We start from the raw sequence: 23,236 nt of genomic DNA, 5'->3' as shown, positions 1-23,236 counted from the left end.
ACATTTGATTAATTTAGGCTATGGGTGGTATAGGTGAATTATTACCACACAGTTACTATTTAGAACTACGTAATCCTTAATTGAGATTTAATTGAAAGTGATAGGTTGAACTTTTAAAAAGGGGTTTAAAAACTATTTTTGTACTTTCATTTTATTATGTCATACTGAACTGAATTCTAAGAGTTGAAAACAAAGGATACAATAAATGTTTTGTGATGGTTGCATTATGCATAGTATTTCATTTAGGATAAGCTATATCAAAGCAGGTAGAAGTAACTGTAGTCACTTGACATTTCTGAGAATTTACATATTTCCACCAGGGCAGTGGTAAAGACATTCTTCAGTGGAGGCACCACACTAGTTAATCACGCTATCAACATCTTCTTTCCTTTTCTTCTGTTACTACTATTCTTTAACTTTATGGTAGACAGCGAGTCCAGCAAATTGAGAACCTAGGATCCTGTTTATGTTTATGAATGTGACTCCAGTATATGTTGAGACATAAGGGTGGAAAAATAGGTTACATTTATATAATGCAAATGATTAAGTTAACAATATCATTGAATATGTTGTACAAACAAGAAGAGCGAAAGGGTAAACTTTTAAGAAATCATCATCCACATCATAGTTTGACGCTGTGTGGGGTTATGGACTTGACAGTTTTGCATGGAATTGCCCATACAGTATATACATATATATATATTAAGATTTGACACATTGCAGTTTTTTAATGCAGGGATTATTAATAAATCAAAGAATTGTGGGTAGATGTGGGTGAACTGTGCAACATGCAGTTTGTGGACAAGAGGCAGACGTAACAGACAGATATTTGGGTTTGAAAGGGGTGTGTGTGTGCCTTGTTGCCGGTGTACAGTATTTCTGAATATGAATGCTGTCTGGACAGGAAATGGCATAGCTTTTATCACATGCAACCAATCCAAAATCGATTTCATATTCAGAAACGTTAACCAGTAACAGCCTGGTTGCTTTGACATATCAACACCAAATTTGATCCTATTACACCATTTGAACAGGTGAGTCGTCCTGTTTATTCTACCATCAATTTGAGGCTATAACACATTGCAACTTACTCAACAGTGAGTAAACAGTAGATGTTCCCGCAATTCTCCTAACATTACTCGTATTTGTTCTAGAAACATGCCTAGTTCCTTAGGCTCCTTCCTTCTTTCAGTGGTTACGTGTTTCATGCTGGCTACACGTGAACAACTCATACATAATTCAACACAAGGTCTACAGACCTTAGAGGTGTACATTTCATTTCCATACATCAAAGCGTTCGCCCATGGCAGCCAATCAAATTCGATGGCGAAGCCTCCAAACAGGAAGTGAGGTCAAATCTCGGAAACGCTTTGAGGTGTAAAGACCATATTTGGTGGGATGATTTTGGACACCATCCAAAGTAGCCTCAGTAAATTTGGTGTAATTTGGCCACTAGGGGGCGTCGCAATTAGCAAAAATGCATTTTGTCTCATATCTCTTTACGTCTTTGGGATGACATCCACATTTTTACATTGAGGTGCTCTGGGACATACCACTGATGAACCTAGGCAACCCTTCACGTCAGTTTAAGAATTCGGCAATCGAGGGCAACGCCGCCAAACTCAAAGCAGTTTCGCGTCTTGGCCAAACTTTGGCGCTTTGACCTGAGGGCGAGCGGTCGCGTCTCCTGCCGGGAAGCTGTCGCGGCGCGTCGGAGCAAGCACACTTCGCACTTTCCCATCGGGGAAATGCATTCTAGTTTCCCGACTATTAGCCGCGGCTTATACATTGAATTAGCTACATTTCTTCCGCTATTAGGTTAATACAGGGAGGCAGTTAATATGGTGTTAATATGGTTTTGTTTCTTTTAACTTACATAAAACACTGTCCTACGGCTTATACACAATGTGGCTTATATGCGGGAAATTACTGGAAGTGATTACGTTCTGTGTCAAAGCTGGTCATACTTTGCAACACATTCATTCATTCATTCATTCATTTGTAAAAGAAGTCCCGCACACTGTCCATTACGCACACAAAAACATTTATTCACACAAGGTGTTGGTCATGTAGACCTTCCTCAGGTGATTTAGGTGCGCTGGGTAACTTCAACACACCGGTCCCAACATAGAGGTGTGCAAAATATGTCCGTCTCCATATTATGTTGCGGCTTCTGAGCCGGCTGCAACAGACCAGCTTCAATTTCTTAAAATACCCTTGAAGCCAATTTTCTTTTTGCACATTTAAGATTCCGGTTCATTCACTTCGTAAGATAGAAGACAAACATATTCTCAGCACTGGAACCATTATACGTTTGTGTGCCATTCTCATTGGTTTTCTGAAAGGCCCTAGGTTAAAATAAGTGTAAAGTATTTATTTCAGATTTGGTATCCATGACTATTTTTTGCACAATGATTGGTTTGCCTCAGGGCCAATGATGAGAACCCATAGGCACACAATCTACCCACCAGGGATACACATTCCTCCCTGGTGGAGACTAATAAAGAAACATGACCTCACCTAACCTAAGTACAGTGCCTATAGAAAGTTATCATACCCTTTTGAAATAGTTACTTTTTTTGTCTTACAGCCTGAAATCAAAACCCATTTAAAAAAAAAATCTTTTCCAGTTTTATTTACAAATGTAGCTGTACAACATCAAAATAATGAAAAAAAAGTCAACAGTTCTGAAAATTAATAAAAAATTAAAAACTAGAATAACAGGGTTGGAAAAGTCATCATACCCCTGACTTAATACTTTGTAAAGCTTCCTTTTGCTTTCATTACAGCCATCAATCTGTTTGGATATGTCTCTATTATAGCTTTGCACACCTAGATAGGGGAATATTTGCCCAATTTTCCGTGCAGAATTGTTAAAATTTAGTCAAATTCTGTAGGGAATGGCGATGGACTGCTCTCTTCAAGTCAATCCACATATTTTCTATAGGATTTAAGTCAGGGCTCTGACTTTGCCACTCAAGGATATTCACCATCCTATCCTTAAGCCACTGCTTTGTTCTTTTGGCAGTATGTTTAGGATTTTTGTCGTGTTGGAAGGCGAATGACCTCCCCATCCTCAGCTGTTTAGGAGAGGGACGCAGGTTTTCCTCAAGAATTTTGGTGTACTTGGCAGCATCCATTTTCCCTTCTATCCTGACCAATTGCCCAGTCCCCGCTGAAGAGAAACATCCCCAAAACATAATGTTGCCCCCACCATGCTTCAAAGTAGGTATGGTGTGTTTTGGGTGTGTTTGGGTGTGTATACTGTGTTTGGTTAGCGCCTGGAGCTCAGTCCAAAAACTTCAATCTTAGTCTCCAAAAAGTTCGATCTTAGTCTCATCTGACCATATAAGCTTTTTCCACATGGTAGCAGAATATTCCAGATGTGTTTTTGCACTGAACTCCAAGCGCAATGTTTGGCGAAAACCAACACAGTACACCACCCAAAACACACCATACCTAGTGTGAAGCATGGTGGGGGCAACTTTATGTTGTGGGGATGTTTCTTTTCAGCGGGAACTGGGCAATTGGTCAGGATAGAAGGGAAAATGGATGCTGCCAAGTACACCCACATTCTTAAGGAAAACCTGCGTCCCTCTCCTAGACAGCTGAGGATGGGGAGGTCATTCGCCTTCCAACACGACAATAATCCTAAACATACTGCCAAAAGAACAAAGCAGTGGCTTAAGGATAGGATGGTGAATATCCTTGAGTGGCAAAGTCAGAGCCCTGACTTAAATCTTATAGAAAATATGTGGATTGACTTGAAGATAGCAGTCCATCGCCATTCCCTACAGAATTTGACTAAATTTTAACATTTCTGTACGGAAAATTGGGCAAATATTCCCCTATCTAGGTGTGCAAAGCTATAATAGAGACATATCCAAACAGATTGATGGCTGTAATGAAAGCAAAAGGGAGCTTTACAAAGTATTAAGTCAGGGGTATGATGACTTTTCCAACCCTGTTATTCTAGTTTTTCATTTTTTATTAATTTTCAGAACTGTTGACTTTTTTTTCATTATTTTGATGTTGTACAGCTACATTTGTTAATAAAACTGGAAAAGATTTTTTTTAAAATGGGTTTTGATTTCAGGCTGTAAGACAAAAAAAGTAACTATTTCAAAAGGGTATGATGACTTTCTATAGGCACTGTATGTGTATTAATGTAGTAAAGAAACAGGATACAGCATTGGCGCGTTATACACAAAATGACTTCAAACTGAGCTATTCCCATGTTGATTTTCACGTTCCCAGCTACTGTACCCCCGTTCCATATCAGTCCTATGATCATTACCAAAAAACGTTTTTATCTTTAAATGTTGCAGATTTCAAATATTGGTTCAACATTAATAAAAGTATTGCATTTGCAGACAAAATAATGATGATCGTGTGGAAACAAAAACGTTTTTCCAAGACCTTAAATATCATCAGTTTGGCTCTTTTTTTCATATATGAAACTAATGTGCATGCAGTACACACTTGTAACAATCCAAACAATCATTCCGAAAACAAGTCGGTCTTCAAGTCTGTACCTAAATATACCAATGGATCATAGAAGCGGAGATCCCCCCCCCCTCTCTCAAAAACAATCCAGACAAAAACATATGGCCACACACTCATTTTTGGTTGATTTGTTTAATGGTTATTCATCTTCAGTAACCAATAGCAGATTGAGGGTAAAGATACAGAGTAAAGAGAATGCCATACAGTAGCCCTGCTTTGCTTTACTACTTTCACCACTTTAATCCTAGCTAGGAACCGCAACCACACAACGGGGCCAGATAGCTCAGATCGCTTCAACTTGTGTACACTCTTGTTTTGGGCTCGGTCATATTGACTTGATTTCACACCAGCATGTGTGTGTGTGTTTTGAATAAACTCTCCAGTTGTGTATTTGCACCATGTTGCTAGCATTATTCTTGTGGTTTTGGAGGTTTTTCTTCCAATGATGTGGACTATCAGCTTGACACGTTGTTACCCACAAATGCCAAACCCAAGCACACATTTACAAAACAAGCCACTTTGTGTACAAATGAGACAAACTTAAGCTTTTCCAAAAAGGTTGACAAATGTCTATTTCTAGAAACTATATTTGTGGATTATTTCAGAATAACAATTTGGAATTTGTCCTTAAGTAATCACAGACCAGACACAAAACTCAACAAGTTGATGGAATTAAGTAACTAATCCAGTTCTAGAAATCAAAGCTTTAAAAACAAATCAGCCAACAAAGTCCAATACACACTTTTTACGACTAATCAGAGTTTTCAACATGCTGATGTACATCCTTAAAAACAGTTGACAGAATAAATTGTGCCAAGAGGTCTACAGATTAAGAGGAATCCAGGGTGAGAAAACGCTAAAAGCAAGTTAAACTAGGGTAGTGGAACAAGGTAAACAATCATGGCTGCTGAACCTTGATGAAGGCTCCAGAACGCTGCAGAAGGCTCCAGAACGCTGTGGAGGGCTCCAGAACGCTGCGGAGGGTTCCAGAACGCTGCGGAGGGTTCCGGGGGCTGGGCGCAGCTCACTTCTTCCTGCCTCCTCTCTCCTTCAGGGCCAGATGGATGATGGAGCCGTTGCTCATGTTGTAGTACGCCAGAGAGTTGGAGTCTTTAATGAAGATGCCCTGAGGAGAGAAGTACACTGTTAGTAGTACACAGAGAGAGGGAGAGAGGGGGGGGCTAATGAAAGAAAATGACAGAGCGAAAACAACAGTTAGCCCTCTAACAGCGGTCATCACAGCAGGGTCATGCAGGGGTCATTACCTCGTACTGGAGCTTCTGCTTGCCAGCAGGCATTCCTGTGGCCTCGTGGATCTTAACCTTGATGACGGACACCTGGAGGTCAAACACACAAGAGCCCATCAAGACACCGCTCACACCAAACACACCAGACCATAGTCCCTTTCCCACATAGCTTCTAGAAGTTACCCGGACATATTTACCCGGGTGGAGGCACGACACGGACGTTTCCCACATGCGCTTTATGTCCGAGTGATATACGGGTAATTGTGTTCACACTAGACCCGAGTAGGAGCCGCGAGGGGTGGGGCAATGTCAGCTTGTGCAGGGGGAGGGAGATGACGCTAAATAAATGCGTTGTTGTGCTGTGTTGCCTGGATGATGCGAACTTACATCAGATCCAAAACATCATGAAACAACAGAAGTAGTTAGCTCGCTAGTCAGCGGGAGCTAGCATAGAGGAAAAAATAGCTAACGCCAGGAGCACTAGGCTATAAACAAAGCTCTACTTCAACCCTCTCTGGTATAAACATCCAACATAACAAATTAAAAGAAAATAATGACACACCTGGAAAATATAAACAGCACACAGAGGTCTGAGGCTCCTTCCCAACTCCAACAATGCTAAATAACAGCGACGTTAACTATTAGCTGTTAATTGCTAACCACTGTAATAAACAGCTAGTTGCAAGCTAATCGACAACACTTCAAGCTATTCACGTTTGCAAGGATAATCCTGCCTGTCCTGCAACAAACACAACAACGTTGATTGCAGTTTAAATTTTTATTGTACGTACACAACAAAATGTCACTGTTTTCTGTATTCCGGTGTTCTCGTCTGTGTTCATACTCGTAGGGCAATGTTTATCGTTACCATGGCAATGTGTACTTTCTGCCTCGTGCTGCAAGCAGGCTGCAAGCAGGCTGCAAGGGCGCATTTCTATACGTCATCGGTACGCCCCCCCATCTCTACCCAGAACTGTGCCGGCTGCGTTCCCACCTAAGCGCACCCGGGTAACATCTAGAAGTAGTACTAGGGGGCTAGTAGGGTGAGTTCCGGGTAAGAAAATACCCGAGTTTTGCGTTCCCACATACAGCCACCCGTTTGATATCCGTTTGACATCCGGATGTCTCGCTCATGTGGGAAAGGGACTCATGTCAGAGGAGGAGAGATGCAGGCAGGGAGTGTGTGTGTGTGTGTGTTACCTGGTCTGTGAGGGGCACGGTGAAACTGAGGATCTGTCCACTCAGCTTCCATTCGGTCTTGTCCTGCATGTTGGGGACCTGAACTTTCACTGTGACAGGACCCTGAGAGAGAGAGAGAGAGAGTGTTAGTTAGGTGATGTATCCTCAAAGAGATCCTCTATATTACCACTTTGATTGTGTGTATGTGTAAGTGTGTGCTTATTTTTATGTATGAGTGTGTGTGTGTGTGTGTGTGTGTGTGTGTGTGTGTGTGTGTGTGTGTGTGTGTGTGTGTGTGTGTGTGTGTGTGTGTGTGTACCTTGTTTCTGCGTAGGTACTCCTCCTCTGGTATGAGGTTGTCCTCGGTCTTCATCTTCTTGCTGACAGGCTCGTCCTCGTGAGGAGGAGGGGGGTGAGCGGGGGGGAGGGGGGCAGCTGAGGAGCTGGGGGGCTGCGGAACAGGGGGGGCCGGAACAAATGCTGGAGGAGAGGAGAGGAGGAGGAGGAGGAGAGGAGGAGGAGGAGGAGGAGGAGGAGGAGGAGGAGAGAAGAGGAGGAGGAGGAGAGGAGAGGAGAGGAGAGGAGGAGGAGAGGAGAGGAGGGGGGAGGAGGAGGAGAGGAGGGGAGAAGAGGAAGAGGAGGAGGAGGAGAGGAGGAGGAGAGGGGAGGAGGAGGAGAGGAGAGGAGGAGAGGAGGAGGAGGAGAGGAGGAGGAGGAAGAGGAGGAGGAGAGAGGAGGAGAGGAGAGGAGGAGGAGAGGAGAGGAGGAGAGGAGGAGGAGAGAGGAGAGGAGAGGAGGAGGAGAGGAGAGGAGGAGGAGGAGGAAGAGGAGGAGGAGGGAGAGGAGAGGAGAGGAGGAGGAGGGAGAGGAGGAGGAGAGGAGAGGAGAGGAGGAGAGGAGGAGGAGGAGGAGAGGAGGAGGAGGAGGGAGAGGAGGAGGAGAGGAGGAGGAGGAGAGGAGAGGAGAGGAGAGGAGGAGGAGGAAGAGGAGGAGGAGAGGAGGAGGAGGAGGAGAGGAGGAGGAGAGAGGAGGAGGAGAAGGGGGGAGGAGAGAAGAACAGAGATTTAACTACAGAATCCAGCTAACACTAAACCAGTCAGCCACTCTTCCTAGCTGCTTAAGCTAGCTGCATACCTGCGCATAGAAGTGTGTGCAGCACTAGTGAGCTAACCGTGTAGCAGGAGCGCTAATGTGCTGAAACTCAGCACCACCTGGTGGACATGGCCAGTACTGCGGCCAATACAGGTCTGGATATGAGTGAGATGAAGTCACTAATCCACCATCAGCATGCATTAACTGTGTAGACTTATCAGTCGTGTCCCAACACTGTGTTGGTGTTGTGCAAGTGGAATTGAGTGCCTGTGAGGCTTGCTTGAGTCTCATGTTCTAAGCTAACTTAGTAGCGCTGTTATGCTAAGGATGAAATGCAGAATGCTTCATAATGTCACGTGTGAAAATAAAAGCCTTTCAAACAACTTAAAGAAATCTGCGTGAGTGTACCTGTGGACACCACCATGGGTGGGGGTCGCGGGGTCATGATGTGTGTGTGTGTGTGTGTGTGTGTGTGTGTGTGTGTGTGTGTGTGTGTGTGTGTGTGTGTGTGTGTGTGTGAGTGTGTACCTGTGGGCACCACCATGGGTGGGGGTCGCGGGGTCATGATGTGTGTGTGTGTGTGTGTGTGTGTGTGTGTGTGTGTGTGTGTGTGTGTGTGTTTGTGTGTGTGTACCTGTGGGCACCACCATGGGTGGGGGTCGCGGGGTCATGATGTGGTGTGTGTGTGTGTGTGTGTGTGTGTGTGTGTGTGTGTGTGTGTGTGTACGTACCTGTGGGCACCACCATGGGCGGGGGTCGCGGGGTCATGATGTGGGGTCCGGAGGGTGGCATGGGCACCACGTTGATGCGCGGCGCGTGTGCGTGTGTGTGTGTGTGTGTGTGTGTGTGCAGCATGGGGGGCATGGGGGCGAGCACCTGCCCGGGGGCCAAGCGCACCACGGGGGCCATGGGGGGGCGGGGCAACACCGGCACCGCCGACAGCAGCGTCGTGCGCACCGGCTGGGACATCTGGGGGGGGGGGAGAGAGATGGGTTAGAACACTACACACACACACACACTATACACACACACCTGAGATGTGTTTTAATACAGCAGCGTCGTGCGCACTGGCTGGGACATCTGGGGGGGGAGAGACGGGTTAGAACACAACACACACACAAGTATTATAATAATTAACAAAACGTTGCTGAGATATGAGCTCACTTCCTGTATCACATCCCCCCCATGGATGCCAAATAATGCCAATTTCCTAGCACGTCCTCACAATCAGGTACCAAGTCTACGTACCAGAGCCCCTTTAGGGAGAGCCGGTCCACTTCCTATTAACTCCATTGTACCAGATTGTTCCTGCAATCTGTTGAAATTCCGCTAGGGGCGTTGCCGAGCAAGTGATAAATGAATTGTGGTCTATGGGGCTAAGCGGCTAGAACTCGTTTTTTTCACAGTTGACAACTTCATTTCTTAATGTACATTGTCGTAGTAGCTACCTGAGTATAGGTTTTCCACTGGAAATGAAATAAAAAGTCACTCATGTCCTTTCTGCTTTTCATAGGATGGGCCGTTTTCCCTGTAACATGCTAGCATTTAGCTCATGGATGCTCGCGACAATCGCGACCGATTACGACCGTCGTGAAGCTGAACCTTCTTTTAGGTCTATGGCCGTAAAGTGGTTCGCTTGTGTCACGTGACATGAGCACTTTGAAAGGGTTTTTAGGAATAACAACACATATGGAAAATTGCATTGGTCAGCTAATTGTCAAGTCAAGTTATCCTGCATCGCATGCATTAATGCAATTTCAGGAGAAAAAATTATATAAAGACAAATGTGGTACTGGGGGGTTCAGCTCCATTGCCACCCATTCATTCATCACTTGCTCGCGATCGCCCTCTAGTTGCAGTACCATGCGGAAGTATTTCGCTAGTGGTCCTTCTCCCCTTATTAGACATTCTCTGTACGTACCAAGTTTGAACTTCGTACATCAAAGCGTTGCTGAGCTACGAGCTCACTTCCTGTATCACAGCGCGACCTACAGAGTCCAAACTATGCCAATTTCCTAGTGTGTCAACACAATCAGTTAACGAGTCCCCTACCAATGTTTGAACTTCATGCATCAAAGCGTTGGTGAGATCACTTCCTGTTTGGCGGCTTCGCAGTCATTTGATTGGCTGTACTGAGTGAGCGCTTATGCGTATATAAACTCTGCAGCTTCGCTGCTAGACCCCCAAATATCAAACCAGAATTCTTATACTACATTGCTGTGTGACGGATACTGGTGGGTTTTTGACGCCGCCCTGTCTTGGTGTGCCTATGCTCTCTCCCTCTCTGTCCCCTCGCACTATCCTGAGCAGGTGGTGCTGATTAGGTGCACCTGATGGGCAGGAGTGTAAAAGGCCTGCATCTCCCAACAGTCACGCCAGAGACGGTTTATAAAGCGAGACGACTCATATGAGGGTCAATTCCGGTTTCCCTGTGACGTAGTGCCACTCCCATTTAGGAGGCAAACGGGAGAAATAAACCTTATCTCGGATTATGACCATTCCCTTAGCCCTACATTCAGCAATGCAAGTAACGAACCCATATTCTACAAGGCACACGTCTTTCTAACATTCCCACATTGAAATCGTATTTTCCAGCGTGATAAATACATAGAAAAATAACTTTGTTCACGACCTGTCCCTCCTGACCTGACCTGACCCCGCTAATTGCGCAGGCCACCTGTTATCAACAGCACACTGCTTCTGCTGCGTCTACACTGGTCCCAACAGTCTCGCTCTGCTTCCTCCTCCCGGCGTTTGGATTCCGTTGTTAGAACCCCTAGACTGATTTTTGCATGACACCTTTGGTTACTTCCAATATACTGACTTACACTACGTCACTTTATATCTTTCTCATTTAGTCTTTGTTAATTATCTTTACTTAATAAATTCCCTTATTCTTTTGGAATCTCTGCGTGGTCTCCCCGTTCATGTTTCATGCCTACAGCCAGCATGTCACAACTGTCATTGTAAACATTGTGATCTCCTCAGAAAAGCTGTTGCTTCAAGAGTGTATGTACGCACATCTAATGAGATATTGTCTCATTTGCATATTTACATTTTTGTTTTTTTTAGACAAAGTGTAATACAAAAAGTATTTCTCTTAATATGAACATTAATCTGGTAGAAGTTTATGAGGATATCTATAAAGGGGAAAAAAAGTCCCCTTCACCTCCAGTGTAATAATAGTGATCTATAGTGTCACCTATTGTGGTCATTTTCAGGACTGTCGTCCCGGATAGAGATCTTGGCACACATCCCACGTTGTTCAGTGGGGTGATATTAGTCTAGTCAGTTGAGATATTCTCCGCTAAATGAAGCGCATACAAATCTTACCCAGGACCTAGACTACATGGAGGGTGGTATGGAGGAAGGAGGAAGTGGGCAGTGTGTGTATGTGTGTGTGTGTGTGTGTGTGTGTGTGTGTGTGTGTGTGTGTGTGTGTGTGTGTGTGTGTGTGTGTGTGTGTGTGTGTGTGTGTGTGTGTGTGTGTGCGGTACTCACGGTGTGTGTGGTGCGTGGCGCGCTGGCGCTTGGTGGCTTGGGCATGGAGGGTGGTATGGAGGGCGTGGGCAGCATGCCCCCCTGCGGGGGCCCGTCGCTGGGCTTGCTGGGGCCGATCTTGTCCTTGGCGTCGTCCTCCTGCACCAGCCCCTTGGCCTTGTGGATCGCCTCGATCTGCTCCTGCAGCGTGATGTTGGCCTGCGCCGCCTGCTGAGTACGCGCCATGCTGCCAGAGTGCCCGTCCCACGTCACCTACACACACACACAGAGAGACAGAGACACAGACAGAGACACAGACACAGACACAAACACACAGAGACACAGACACAGACAGAGACAGACAGACACACAGACACAGACACAGACACAGAGACAGAGACAGAGACAGAGACAGAGACACAGACACGAATGAATAAACGTTAGGGATATCCATCTCCATAATCTGCTATAAACGTTAGAGATATCTATCTCCATGATCTGCTATATAAACGTTAGATATGTCCATCTCCATGATCTGCTATATATAAACGTTAGGGATATCTATCTCCATGATCTGCTATATAAACGTTACAGATGTCTATCTCCATGATCTGCTATATAAACGTTAGATATGTCCATCTCCATGATCTGCTATATAAACGTTAAATATATCTATCTCCATGATCTGCTATATACGAATAAACGTTAGAGATATCTATCTCCATGATCTACTATATAAACATTATATATGTCCATCTCCATGATCTGCTATATAAACGTTAGATATGTCCATCTCCATGATCTGCTATATAAACGTTAGATATGTCCATCTCCATGATCTGCTATATAAACGTTAGAGATATCTATCTCCATGATCTGCTATATAAACGTTAGAGATGTTTATCTCCATGATCTCCTATATAAACGTTAGAGATATCTATCTCCATGATCTGCTATATAACGAATAAACGTTAGAGATATCTATCTCCATGATCTACTATATAAACGTTAGCTATGTCCATCTCCATGATCTGCTATATAAACGTTAGATATGTCCATCTCCATGATCTGCTATATAAACGTTAGATATGTCCATCTCCATGATCTGCTATATAAACGTCAGAGATATCTATCTCCATGATCTGCTATATAACGAATAAACGTTAGAGATATCTATCTCCATGATCTGCTATACATAAACGTTAGAGATGTCTATCTCCATGATCTGCTATATTAACGTTAGATATGTCCATCTCCATGATCTGCTATATATATAAACGTTAGGGATATCTATCTCCATGATCTGCTATATAAACGTTAGAGATGTCTATCTCCATGATCTGCTATATATAAACGTTAGATATGTCCATCTCCATGATCTGCTATATAACGAATAAACGTTAGGGATATCTATCTCCATAATCTGCTATATAACGAATAAACGTTAGGGATATCTATCTCCATGATCTGCTATATAAACGTTAGATATGTCCATCTCCATGATCTGCTATATAACGAATAAACGTTAGGGATATCTATCTCCATGATCTGCTATATAAACGTTAGATATGTCCATCTCCATGATCTGCTATATAACGAATAAACGTTAGGGATATCTATCTCCATGATCTGCTATATAAACGTTAGAGATGTCCATCTCCATGATCTGCTATATATAAACGTTAGAGATGTCTATCTCCATGATCTGCTATATAAACGTTAGATATGTCTATCTCCATGATCTGCTATATAAACGTTAGATATGTCCATCTCCATGATCTGCTATATAACGAATAAACGTTAGGGATATCTATCTCCATGATCTGCTATATAAACGTTAGAGATGTCTATCTCCATGATCTGCTATATATAAACGTTAGATATGTCCATCTCCATGATCTGCTATATAATGAATGGCACAATACAGCCACCACAGTAAATCCTCCAAGTCCATTCTAAATTCGCGTTCCACACTTGGTGGGAGCCTTGATTATATGAGCTGGCCCTGGGACCAGCACTCACTCACTCACACACACACACACACACACACACACACACACACACACACACACACACACACACACACACACACACACACACACACACACACACACACACACACACACACACACACACACCAGCACTCACCTTCTCCTCTGGCTTCTGGATCTCCTCCTCTCCGATCTTCTTTCCGATGGCCGTCTCCTCCACGCCGAAGATGTCGGTACGCCTCTCGGCCAGCTGCTTCAGGCTGCTCTCGATGTCGAGGCCGGGCGCGTACACCTCGTCCTCCACCTGGCGCTCGCGCAGGCTGCGGTCGCGCTGCTCCAGCCAGCGCGGGTCCAGCAGGCCGATGCGCATGTGCTCCTGCATCTTGCTGGCCTGGATGCGCTCGCCCGTGATGGGGGAGATCAGGTACTCGTCTGGGGCCACCACCGACGGCTGCGGCTTAGACGCTGGGTGTGTGTGGAAAGAGTGTGTAGGAGTGCGTGTGTGTGTAGGAGTGTGTGTGTGTGTGTGTGTGTGTGTGTGTGTGTGTGTGTGTGTGTGTGTGTGTGTGTGTGTGTAGGAGTGTGTGTGTGTGTGTGTGTGTGTGTGTGTAGGAGTGTGTGTGTGTGGGCAGGAGTGTGTGTGTGTGTGCAAGAATAACAAACAAAAACAAAAAGTGAGAGAGAGAGGGAGGGAAAGGGAGAGAGAAAGAGTGAGAGAATAAAAGAGAGAGAGAGAATAAACAGGTTAGCTTTTGCCACCATGAGGAGTGAGCGCATGTGATGTCATGGTAACGGCGTGAGCCTCACCCTTGGGGTCGTAGTCCTTGCGGATGATGACGTGGTCGGGGGTGGGGGGCAGAGGGGGGGGCATGGGGTTGTCTGGGGGCAGCGGAGCCTTCATGCCGTCATCCTCCTCATCAGAACCCTGAAACACACAACGCCACGCCAGTTAGCGCACATGCACTCAAATATCACCATGACAACAGCAGTCAGCACACATGACACATCCACACAAATATCACCATCACGCCAGTCAGCGCACATCCACACACTCAAATACGACCATCACAACAGCAGTTAGCGCACATCCAGCCACTCAAATACGCCCATCACGCCAGTTAGCGCACACAACGCCACGCCAGTTAGCGCACATCCAGCCACTCTAATATGCCCATCACGCCAGTCAGCGCACATCCATCCACTCTAATATGCCCATCACGCCAGTCAGCGCACATCTACTCTAATATGCCCATCACGCCAGTCAGCGCACATCCACTCAAATACGCCCATCACGCCAGTCAGCGCACATCTAGCCACTCAAATACGACCATCACGCCAGTCAGCGCACATCCAGCCACTCAAATATGCCCATCACGCCAGTCAGCGCACATCCATCCACTCAAATACGCCCATCACGCCAGTCAGCGCACATCCACTCAAATATCGCCATCACGCCAGTTAGCGCACATCCATCCACTCAAATATCACCATCACGCCAGTCAGCGCACATCCACTCAAATATGCCCATCACGCCAGTCAGCGCACATCCATCCACTCAAATACGCCCATCACGCCAGTTAGCGCACATCCAGCCACTCAAATATCACCATCACGCCAGTTAGCGCACATTCACTCAAATATCACCATCACGCCAGTTAGCGCACATCCAGCCACTCAAATACGACCATCACGCCAGTCAGCGCACATCCATCCACTCAAATACGACCATCACGCCAGTCAGCGCACATCCACTCAAATACGACCATCACGCCAGTCAGCGCACATCTACTCAAATACGCCCATCACGCCAGTCAGCGCACATCCAGCCACTCAAAAACCACCATCACGCCAGTCAGCGCACATCCACTCAAATACGACCATCACAACAGCAGTCAGCGCACATCCACTCAAATACGACCATCACAACAGCAGTCAGCGCACATCCACTCAAATACGACCATCACGCCAGTTAGCGCACATCTACTCAAATATGCCCATCACGCCAGTTAGCGCACATCTACTCAAATATGCCCATCACGCCAGTTAGCGCACATCCACTCAAATATCGCCATCACAACAGCAGTTAGCGCACATCTACTCAAATATGCCCATCACGCCAGTTAGCGCACATCCATCCACTCAAATATGCCCATCACGCCAGTTAGCGCACATCCCCTCAAATATGCCCATCACGCCAGTCAGCGCACATCCACTCAAATATCACCATCACGCCAGTCAGCGCACATCCACTCAAATATCACCATCACAACAGCAGTCAGCGCACATCCACACAAATACGACCATCACAACAGCAGTCAGCGCACATCCACTCAAATACGACCATCACGCCAGTTAGCGCACATCTACTCAAATATGCCCATCACGCCAGTTAGCGCACATCTACTCAAATATGCCCATCACGCCAGTTAGCGCACATCTACTCAAATATGCCCATCACGCCAGTTAGCGCACATCTACTCAAATATGCCCATCACGCCAGTTAGCGCACATCCACTCAAATATCGCCATCACAACAGCAGTTAGCGCACATCTACTCAAATATGCCCATCACGCCAGTTAGCGCACATCCATCCACTCAAATATGCCCATCACGCCAGTTAGCGCACATCCACTCAAATATCACCATCACGCCAGTCAGCGCACATCCACTCAAATATCACCATCACGCCAGTTAGCGCACATCCATCCACTCAAACACGACCATCACAACAGTCAGCGCACATCTACTCAAATATGCCCATCACGCCAGTCAGCGCACATCTACTCAAATATGCCCATCACGCCAGTCAGCGCACATCTACTCAAATATGCCCATCACGCCAGTCAGCGCACATCTACTCAAATATGCCCATCACGCCAGTTAGCGCACATCCATCCCCTCAAATACGACCATCACAACAGCAGTCAGCACACATGACATATCCACTCAAATATCGCCAGCACAACAGTCAGCACACATGCACTCAAATATGCCCATCACGGCAGTCAGCGCACATCCACTCAAATACGACCATCACATCATCCACTCAAATACGATTCAGTTCAAATTCAGTTTAAAAACATTCAAGTGAATATCCTAAAGGCCTGAACACACCAACCCGGCAGAAAAGCAGTCGGACTATCAATCGGGCTCTCGTCTCCCCTGGTCGTTGAAAAGTGTCACTGGACACACCGAAGCGACGCCGATGCCGATTGTATGTTCTACGCGTGCGTGAACTGTGATACATTACCCATAACTGCAGGCTTCAGAGTCAGCCGAGCCAAGTAGATATCATGAAGCATTCGCAAAACTAATTGCCACTAGTTTTCGGACTTATCTGATTAAGCAATAAGAAGATATAAAGATAATTATATAGTGTGTATTATTTTATTGCCATTGCTTGTGTGTGAGGCCAACAAAACACTCTCTTGGGCACAGAATAAATAACTTCTCGCCCGTTAACCTAGCTAGCTTGCTAGCTAATATTAGCACAGTAAACGAAAAGTGAATGGGAAATAACCTGAAATAACACACGTTCAGAAATGTAGTTTTAGCCAAACTGGCCAAAATTAGCCACAACGCCGACTGGCGACGGTACGGGACACACCAAACAGACTCGAGTCCCCGACGGCCGATTATCGGGTTGTTGTGTTCAGGCCTTAAGGAGACTCCTGCTGACCTCCTGACCTCATGTCCTGAAGCTGAGTGTTCTACTGACCTCATGTCCTGCAGCTGAGAGTTCTACTCTAATGAGTGTTCTACTCTACTGAGAGTTCTACTCTACTGACCTCGTCCATGTCCTGCAGCTGGGTGTCCTGGTCGGGCTGAGTGGCGTGTCCTTCGTCGCGGTCTTCGCGCTCGTCATCCTCGTCTTCGCTCTCCACCTCCATCTCCACCTCCTCGCTCTCGCCGTACTTCTCGTAGCGCTCCTGGATCAGCAGCCGAGCGCCCAGCTCCTCCGGGGTGGTGGGAGGGGGGAAGTTACCTGTGCAGCACACACAGGAAGTCATCACAGAGGCACACACTTCTGTGGTGCGTGGGGCTTCCTGAGGTGCTCAGTCTTGGAACGTAACAGAGTTGAACACTAAGACCTTAGAAATATCTCATAACAGAGTTGAACGCTAAGACATTAGAAATATCTTATAATTTTAAAAGGTTACAAAACATCCAGAAGTAAAAAAAAAGTTCTCAGACCAAGGCACTCCTTAGTTAGAATGTTACAAAACATCTGTAAAAGAATTCTAAGCTCACCTGCTCGTTACCCATAGTGCACTTCTCCTGCTCGCTACCCAGAGTGCACTTCTCCTGCTCGTTACCCAGAGTGCACTTCACCTACTCATTACCCAGAATGCACTTCTCCTGCTCATTACCCAGAGTGCACTACACCTGCTCGTTACCCAGAGTGCACTACACCTGCTCATTACCCAGAGTGCACTACACCTGCTCATTACCCAGAGTGCACTACACCTGCTCGTTACCCAGAGTGCACTACAATTCACCTTGCTCGTTGGGCTGGAAGTCCACGGTTTCCACGACAACGAAGTCGTGCCAGTCGATCTGAGCGTACGCCACGCGCTCCTTCTCCCGCTCCTCCTCCTCCTTCTTGCGCTCGCGCTCCTGAAACTTCGCCCACTCCACGCGGTAGCGCACCTGAGGAACACACACACACACACATAAACACACACTCAACACGGTAGCACACCTGACAACAACACACACACACACACACATAAACACACTCCAAACGGTAGCGCACCTGAGGAGGAACACACACATATAAACACACACACTCAACACAGTAGCGCACCTGAGAGGAAACACACACTCAACACGGTACCTGAGGAGGAACACATGTTTTTACCCATTCTAGTGGACACAGGTTATCACCTCAAACTAACCAACCAACCAACAAATGAAATCAATAAGGCCAGCACTGTCCAGTCTTATCTGATCCATAACCTCTTAACACACACACACACACACACACACACACACACACACACACACACACACACACACACACGTCTCACCTGATCCATGACCTCTCGTGGGTTCTCAGCTTCCTTCTTCAGCTTCAACAGGAGACCTTTAGGGGGGATCAACACCTAGAACACAGGAACACAAGAACAGGAGATCAACACCTAGAACACAAGAACAGGAGAACACAAGAACACAAGAACACAAGAACAGAAGATCCAACACCTAGAACACAAGAACAGGAGACCTTTAGGGGGGGGATCAACACCTAGAACACAATAGCTGTTATATAGAAGGCCTTTTTGTGTGTGTGTGTGTGTGTACCTTGGTGTACTGCTCCACTAGCTTGGTAAAGTAGTTGAAGAGGCTGTGTTGCGGCCGCAGGAGTGTGTGTGTGTGTGTGTACCTTGGTGTACTGCTCCACTAGCTTGGTGAAGTAGTTGAAGAGGCTGTGTTGCGGGCGCAGGTGTGTGTGAGTGTGTGTGTGTGTGTGTGTGTGTGTGTGTGTGTGTGTGTGTGTGTGTGTGTGTACCTTGGTGTACTGCTCCACGAGCTTGGTGAAGTAGTTGAAGAGGCTGTGTTGCGGGCGCAGGTGTGTGTGAGTGTGTGTGTGTGTGTGTGTGTGTGTGTGTGTGTGTGTGTGTGTGTGTGTGTGTACCTTGGTGTACTGCTCCACGAGCTTGGTGAAGTAGTTGAAGAGGCTGTGTTGCGGGCGCAGGTGTGTGTGTGTGTGTGTGTGTGTGTGTGTGTGTGTGTGTGTGTGTGTGTGTGTACCTTGGTGTACTGCTCCACGAGCTTGGTGAAGTAGTTGAAGAGGCTGTGTTGCGGGCGCAGGTGTGTGTGTGTGTGTGTGTGTGTGTGTGTGTGTGTGTGTGTGTGTGTGTGTGTGTACCTTGGTGTACTGCTCCACGAGCTTGGTGAAGTAGTTGAAGAGGCTGTGTTGCGGGCGCAGGTGTGTGTGTGTGTGTGTGTGTGTGTGTGTGTGTGTGTGTGTGTGTGTGTGTGTGTGTGTGTGTGTGTGTGTGTACCTTGGTGTACTGCTCCACGAGCTTGGTGAAGTAGTTGAAGAGGCTGTGTTGCGGGCGCAGGTGTGTGTGTGTGTGTGTGTGTGTGTGTGTTAGGGGTGGCACGGTTTTTGAAAAATGCTCCGAACCGTGCGGTTCGCATGTCACGGTTCGGAGTGTGTGTTCGTCGTACGGTCCTACGGTTCAGGCTAGTTATGGCATGCGCAATTGATTCCCATATGTGACGACGTGTTTCCCTTACGTGCGAGAGTAGGAGTATGGCGTTTTGAGTGCTGCGCGCAAGGTTTTAGAAATGGCAAGTGCAAGAGATCATCCCTAGCGTGGTCAAACTGATGCACCTGACCCTGCTCGGGTGGAAGCATGTTCTTCCGCAACTGTAGACTATGCGTGCAACTTCACCAAACAGTAGAAGTAGACTCATTCTCCTTGCGCGTTCAATGGACACCCGCCCTCGACATGCACAGTAATCCAAATAGAACATTCACAATCGTGAACGCAATGTTATGTTGCTAAAATAACGACTAGTCTTCACTTCATGGATGCAGCAACGCACTTGTTTATTTTCTCCAAAACCTCACACAATTAGCGCGCACCTACGGTGGCCTTACAGTGTCAAAAGTGCAACGTAAAACAGGCATCCAAAGTAATAGAATTAGAACTGTAAAAGTATGTATGTATACTGTATTACATGAACACAACACGCAATGACGCACAGAAGACGATTAGCTAAATTACTGTTAAAAACGGTTAGCATCATTAGAAGGCTATTGCATTCAACATATCTCAATACCAATGTTTTCAACTCCAAAGCTTAAAAGGGCCTGTCCCAAGGAGAAAAAGTATTAGCTTACCTTGAAACGGGGAAACTGAACAGTCCAACCAGTAGGTTATGATGAGCTTAGCCTGCTACTTTGTTTAGGCTACAATATTGTGAGGCTTCAGCCAGACAGCTGAATTTAAGAGGTGGAGTTATAATGAATAGTAGGCTATATAATCTGCATAAAGTTTGCTGTTATGAATATCAGACATGTCAGTATATAGAATGTATAAATAATTACATAATGTGTGTGTGTTTCAAATAAAGACAAGCTTTACATCTTGTTAAAAAATCATTCACACTATATGAAAGGAGAGCGATGAAAAGGCGATGCAATGAAAAATATGGGTGGACGACCTACATTTTGTGCTGGTGCACCATCCCTGCCAAATAAATTAAAAGATTGTTGAAATCATCAATGTCTTCCCTCTTGCTTTATCAAAATCTCAACTGAAGCTTAAAGTTTCCTGAGACAATAATGTGCTTTATGTGAAGTCAAATTCAGTTTGTGCATTATTACATGATAACTATTCTCTAAATACTCTAGCCTAATTGTGGATGATTAAGCTATATGCTGAAATATGTTTCTGGAGTGTTAAAGAGTAAAAGAAAAAATAACAACAAGAACCGTACCGAACCGAAAACCGTGACCCTAAACCGTGATACGAACCGAACCGTGGATTTTGTGAACCGTGCCACCCCTAGTGTGTGTGTGTGTGTGTGTGTGTGTGTACCTTGGTGTACTGCTCCACGAGCTTGGTGAAGTAGTTGAAGAGGCTGTGTTGCGGCCGCAGGTGTGTGTGTGTGTGTGTGTACCTTGGTGTACTGCTCCACGAGCTTGGTGAAGTAGTTGAAGAGGCTGTGTTGCGGGGGCAGGTGTGTGTGTGTGTGTGTGTGTGTGTGTGTGTGTGTACCTTGGTGTACTGCTCCACGAGCTTGGTGAAGTAGTTGAAGAGGCTGTGTTGCGGGCGCAGGTGTGTGTGTGTGTGTGTGTGTGTGTGTGTGTGTGTGTGTGTGTGTACCTTGGTGTACTGCTCCACGAGCTTGGTGAAGTAGTTGAAGAGGCTGTGTTGCGGGCGCAGGAAGTCGAACTGGTAGTTGCGCTGCTCCTTCTGCATGAGCTGCGTGAGGAACTGGCGTCCGTTGCGCGCCACGAACTGGGCCGTGAGCTTGACCACGTCCAGGTCAAAGGCCGAGATGGACGGCGGGTCGGCGATGAACTCGAACTCTGGAGGCGGCTCCTTCGGCACCACCGACTCCTGGATCACCTGCGCCTGCACCTGCACGCCACACACGAACAACAACAACAACAACAACAACATCAGGAAAGCCCTGAATAGACAGCATACTCTCCATCTCTGGTTAGACCCCAACCCCCCCCCACCCAACTGTTCTCCTACTAGCAGCATGAGAATGACTAGATACTAGCGGTATGAGAATAACTGGTTATGGATGGCTACTAGGTAGACGTCCAGTATCAGGAGGCTACTAGGTGGATGCAGGAGGCTACTAGGGGCACGTCCAGTATCACGAGGCTACTAGGTGGACGTCCAGTATCACGAGGCTACTAGGGGCACGTCCAGTATCACGAGGCTACTAGGTGGATGCAGGAGGCTACTAGGTGGACGTCCAGTGCCAGACTAGATAGATAGATAGATAGATAGAGAGATAGATACTTTATTGATCCCCAAGGGGACAACACTGACCTTCTGTGGCAGCTGCTGCGAGGACTGCTGCATGGCCTGCTGCTGCATGACCTTGGGCACGGCCGCAGACGGCTCCTGGGCCTTGCCCTCCTTGAACTCGTTGACCTTGTGGCGGTAGTAGGCATGGTAAGGGTCGTTGGGGTTCAGGAAGTTGAACTTGGGGTTGTTGATCTCGTTCTGACGGATCCTGGCCTCAAACTCTGGTCCATTCCTGCAATATGAACAAAAGTAGATGTTGTGAACAGCACCAGAACCGTGGGCTACTTCACTCATTACAGAATTTAGCTCTGGCAGGTTTAAGCTTTGACAACATACCTGGCTACGAAACTCGCCGTCTTGTCAACGATGTTTCGGACCTCGGGAGGAGGGTAGATGATCCCGACGATGGGCTTCGTCGCTGGAGTGTCATCTTTAACAACAGCCTCTTCTGGCTGAAGTGAAATTGAGATTATTTTTTTATAGAAGTGAGGTTCTCATTACTATTAATCTCAGTGTGACACTTTATTGGTCTAGTAGTAACTTTAAACAGCCATATTACACATAGCATGTGTAAACATGTTCAACCCTTACGACTGAAAGTAAGGTTATCAAAGTTAACAACGTACAATAAGGTTATATCAGCGAAGAAATTCCATAATGCACACAAAAAGTGAGGGGTCAACGACTCAACGTCAACTACGTAGTTAAATAACTCGCCAACGTTTCAAACGCTAACGTTGGCGACCATACTGCAGCTAGCAAAGCTAACTAAGTTTGCTAATCACGGCTACCGTTGGAGACACCAAGAGGCTGACATTTACTGGTACTTTCAATGCGGAAAATACAGCAAAAATAACCAATAGTTACATATTTCAAGCGAATCATCGAAATAATTATTGCAGGAAACTTTTTTAATGCTTCATTTACGTGAACAAGCTAATGCGCTCACCTTATTGTTGGGCTCCGGCTGGACAATTTGTACAGGCCCAGGCGGCATGACTGAGGCACAGAGTTCACAGCTCTCCCTCTAACTCAATAAAGACACCAAAAGGGGCCGCGTATTGTTTCTATTTACACTCCCACAGCAGATTTTCCACTCAAGCAACTATAAAAGTTCAAAGTTTAGACATTCAAAAGATTTTTGTTCATGCCCGACGTGTTTCCGAGTCCCACTCGCAGCCAGGATATGATTTATTTCTACTTCCGGTAATACAGAGGTTGAGGAGCATTGTGGGA

General features: G+C 46.2%; 1 protein-coding gene across 1 annotated transcript; it reads right to left on the bottom strand.

The window, feature by feature from the left end:
* Positions 1–4,622: 4,622 nt before the first annotated feature.
* sf3a1 (splicing factor 3a, subunit 1) lies at positions 4,623–23,205 on the bottom strand. Its single transcript, XM_062542256.1, has 15 exons — positions 22,950–23,205; positions 22,337–22,452; positions 22,022–22,232; positions 21,338–21,595; positions 18,527–18,601; positions 17,996–18,146; positions 17,285–17,481; positions 14,303–14,420; positions 13,653–13,960; positions 11,526–11,777; positions 8,756–8,993; positions 7,252–7,412; positions 6,954–7,055; positions 5,772–5,843; positions 4,623–5,632 (listed from the first exon to the last, which is right to left on the bottom strand). The coding sequence occupies exons 1-15, from the start codon at positions 22,995–22,997 to the stop codon at positions 5,531–5,533; spliced, it is 2,409 nt and encodes an 802-aa protein (XP_062398240.1). The 5' UTR covers positions 22,998–23,205; the 3' UTR covers positions 4,623–5,530.
* Between the last annotated feature and the right edge of the window lie 31 nt (positions 23,206–23,236).

Source organism: Sardina pilchardus, chromosome 8, assembly GCF_963854185.1.
Source record: "Sardina pilchardus chromosome 8, fSarPil1.1, whole genome shotgun sequence".
Classification (NCBI taxonomy): Eukaryota; Metazoa; Chordata; class Actinopteri; order Clupeiformes; family Clupeidae; genus Sardina; species Sardina pilchardus.
This window is presented reverse-complemented; position numbering and strand designations above follow the sequence as displayed.

What these genes read in the sequence shown, in the direction of transcription:
- sf3a1 (XM_062542256.1), bottom strand. Translation starts at nt 22,997, where the DNA reads ATGCCGCCTGGGCCTGTACAAATTGTCCAGCCGGAGCCCAACAATAAG. An exon ending in TCGTGGAGCAGTACACCAAG is followed by an intron (nt 18,602 to 21,337) that starts GTACACACACAC and finishes CCTGTGTTCTAG; the next exon opens with GTGTTGATCCCCCCTAAAGG. An exon ending in CAAGGACTACGACCCCAAGG is followed by an intron (nt 13,961 to 14,302) that starts GTGAGGCTCACG and finishes ACACACACCCAG; the next exon opens with CGTCTAAGCCGCAGCCGTCG.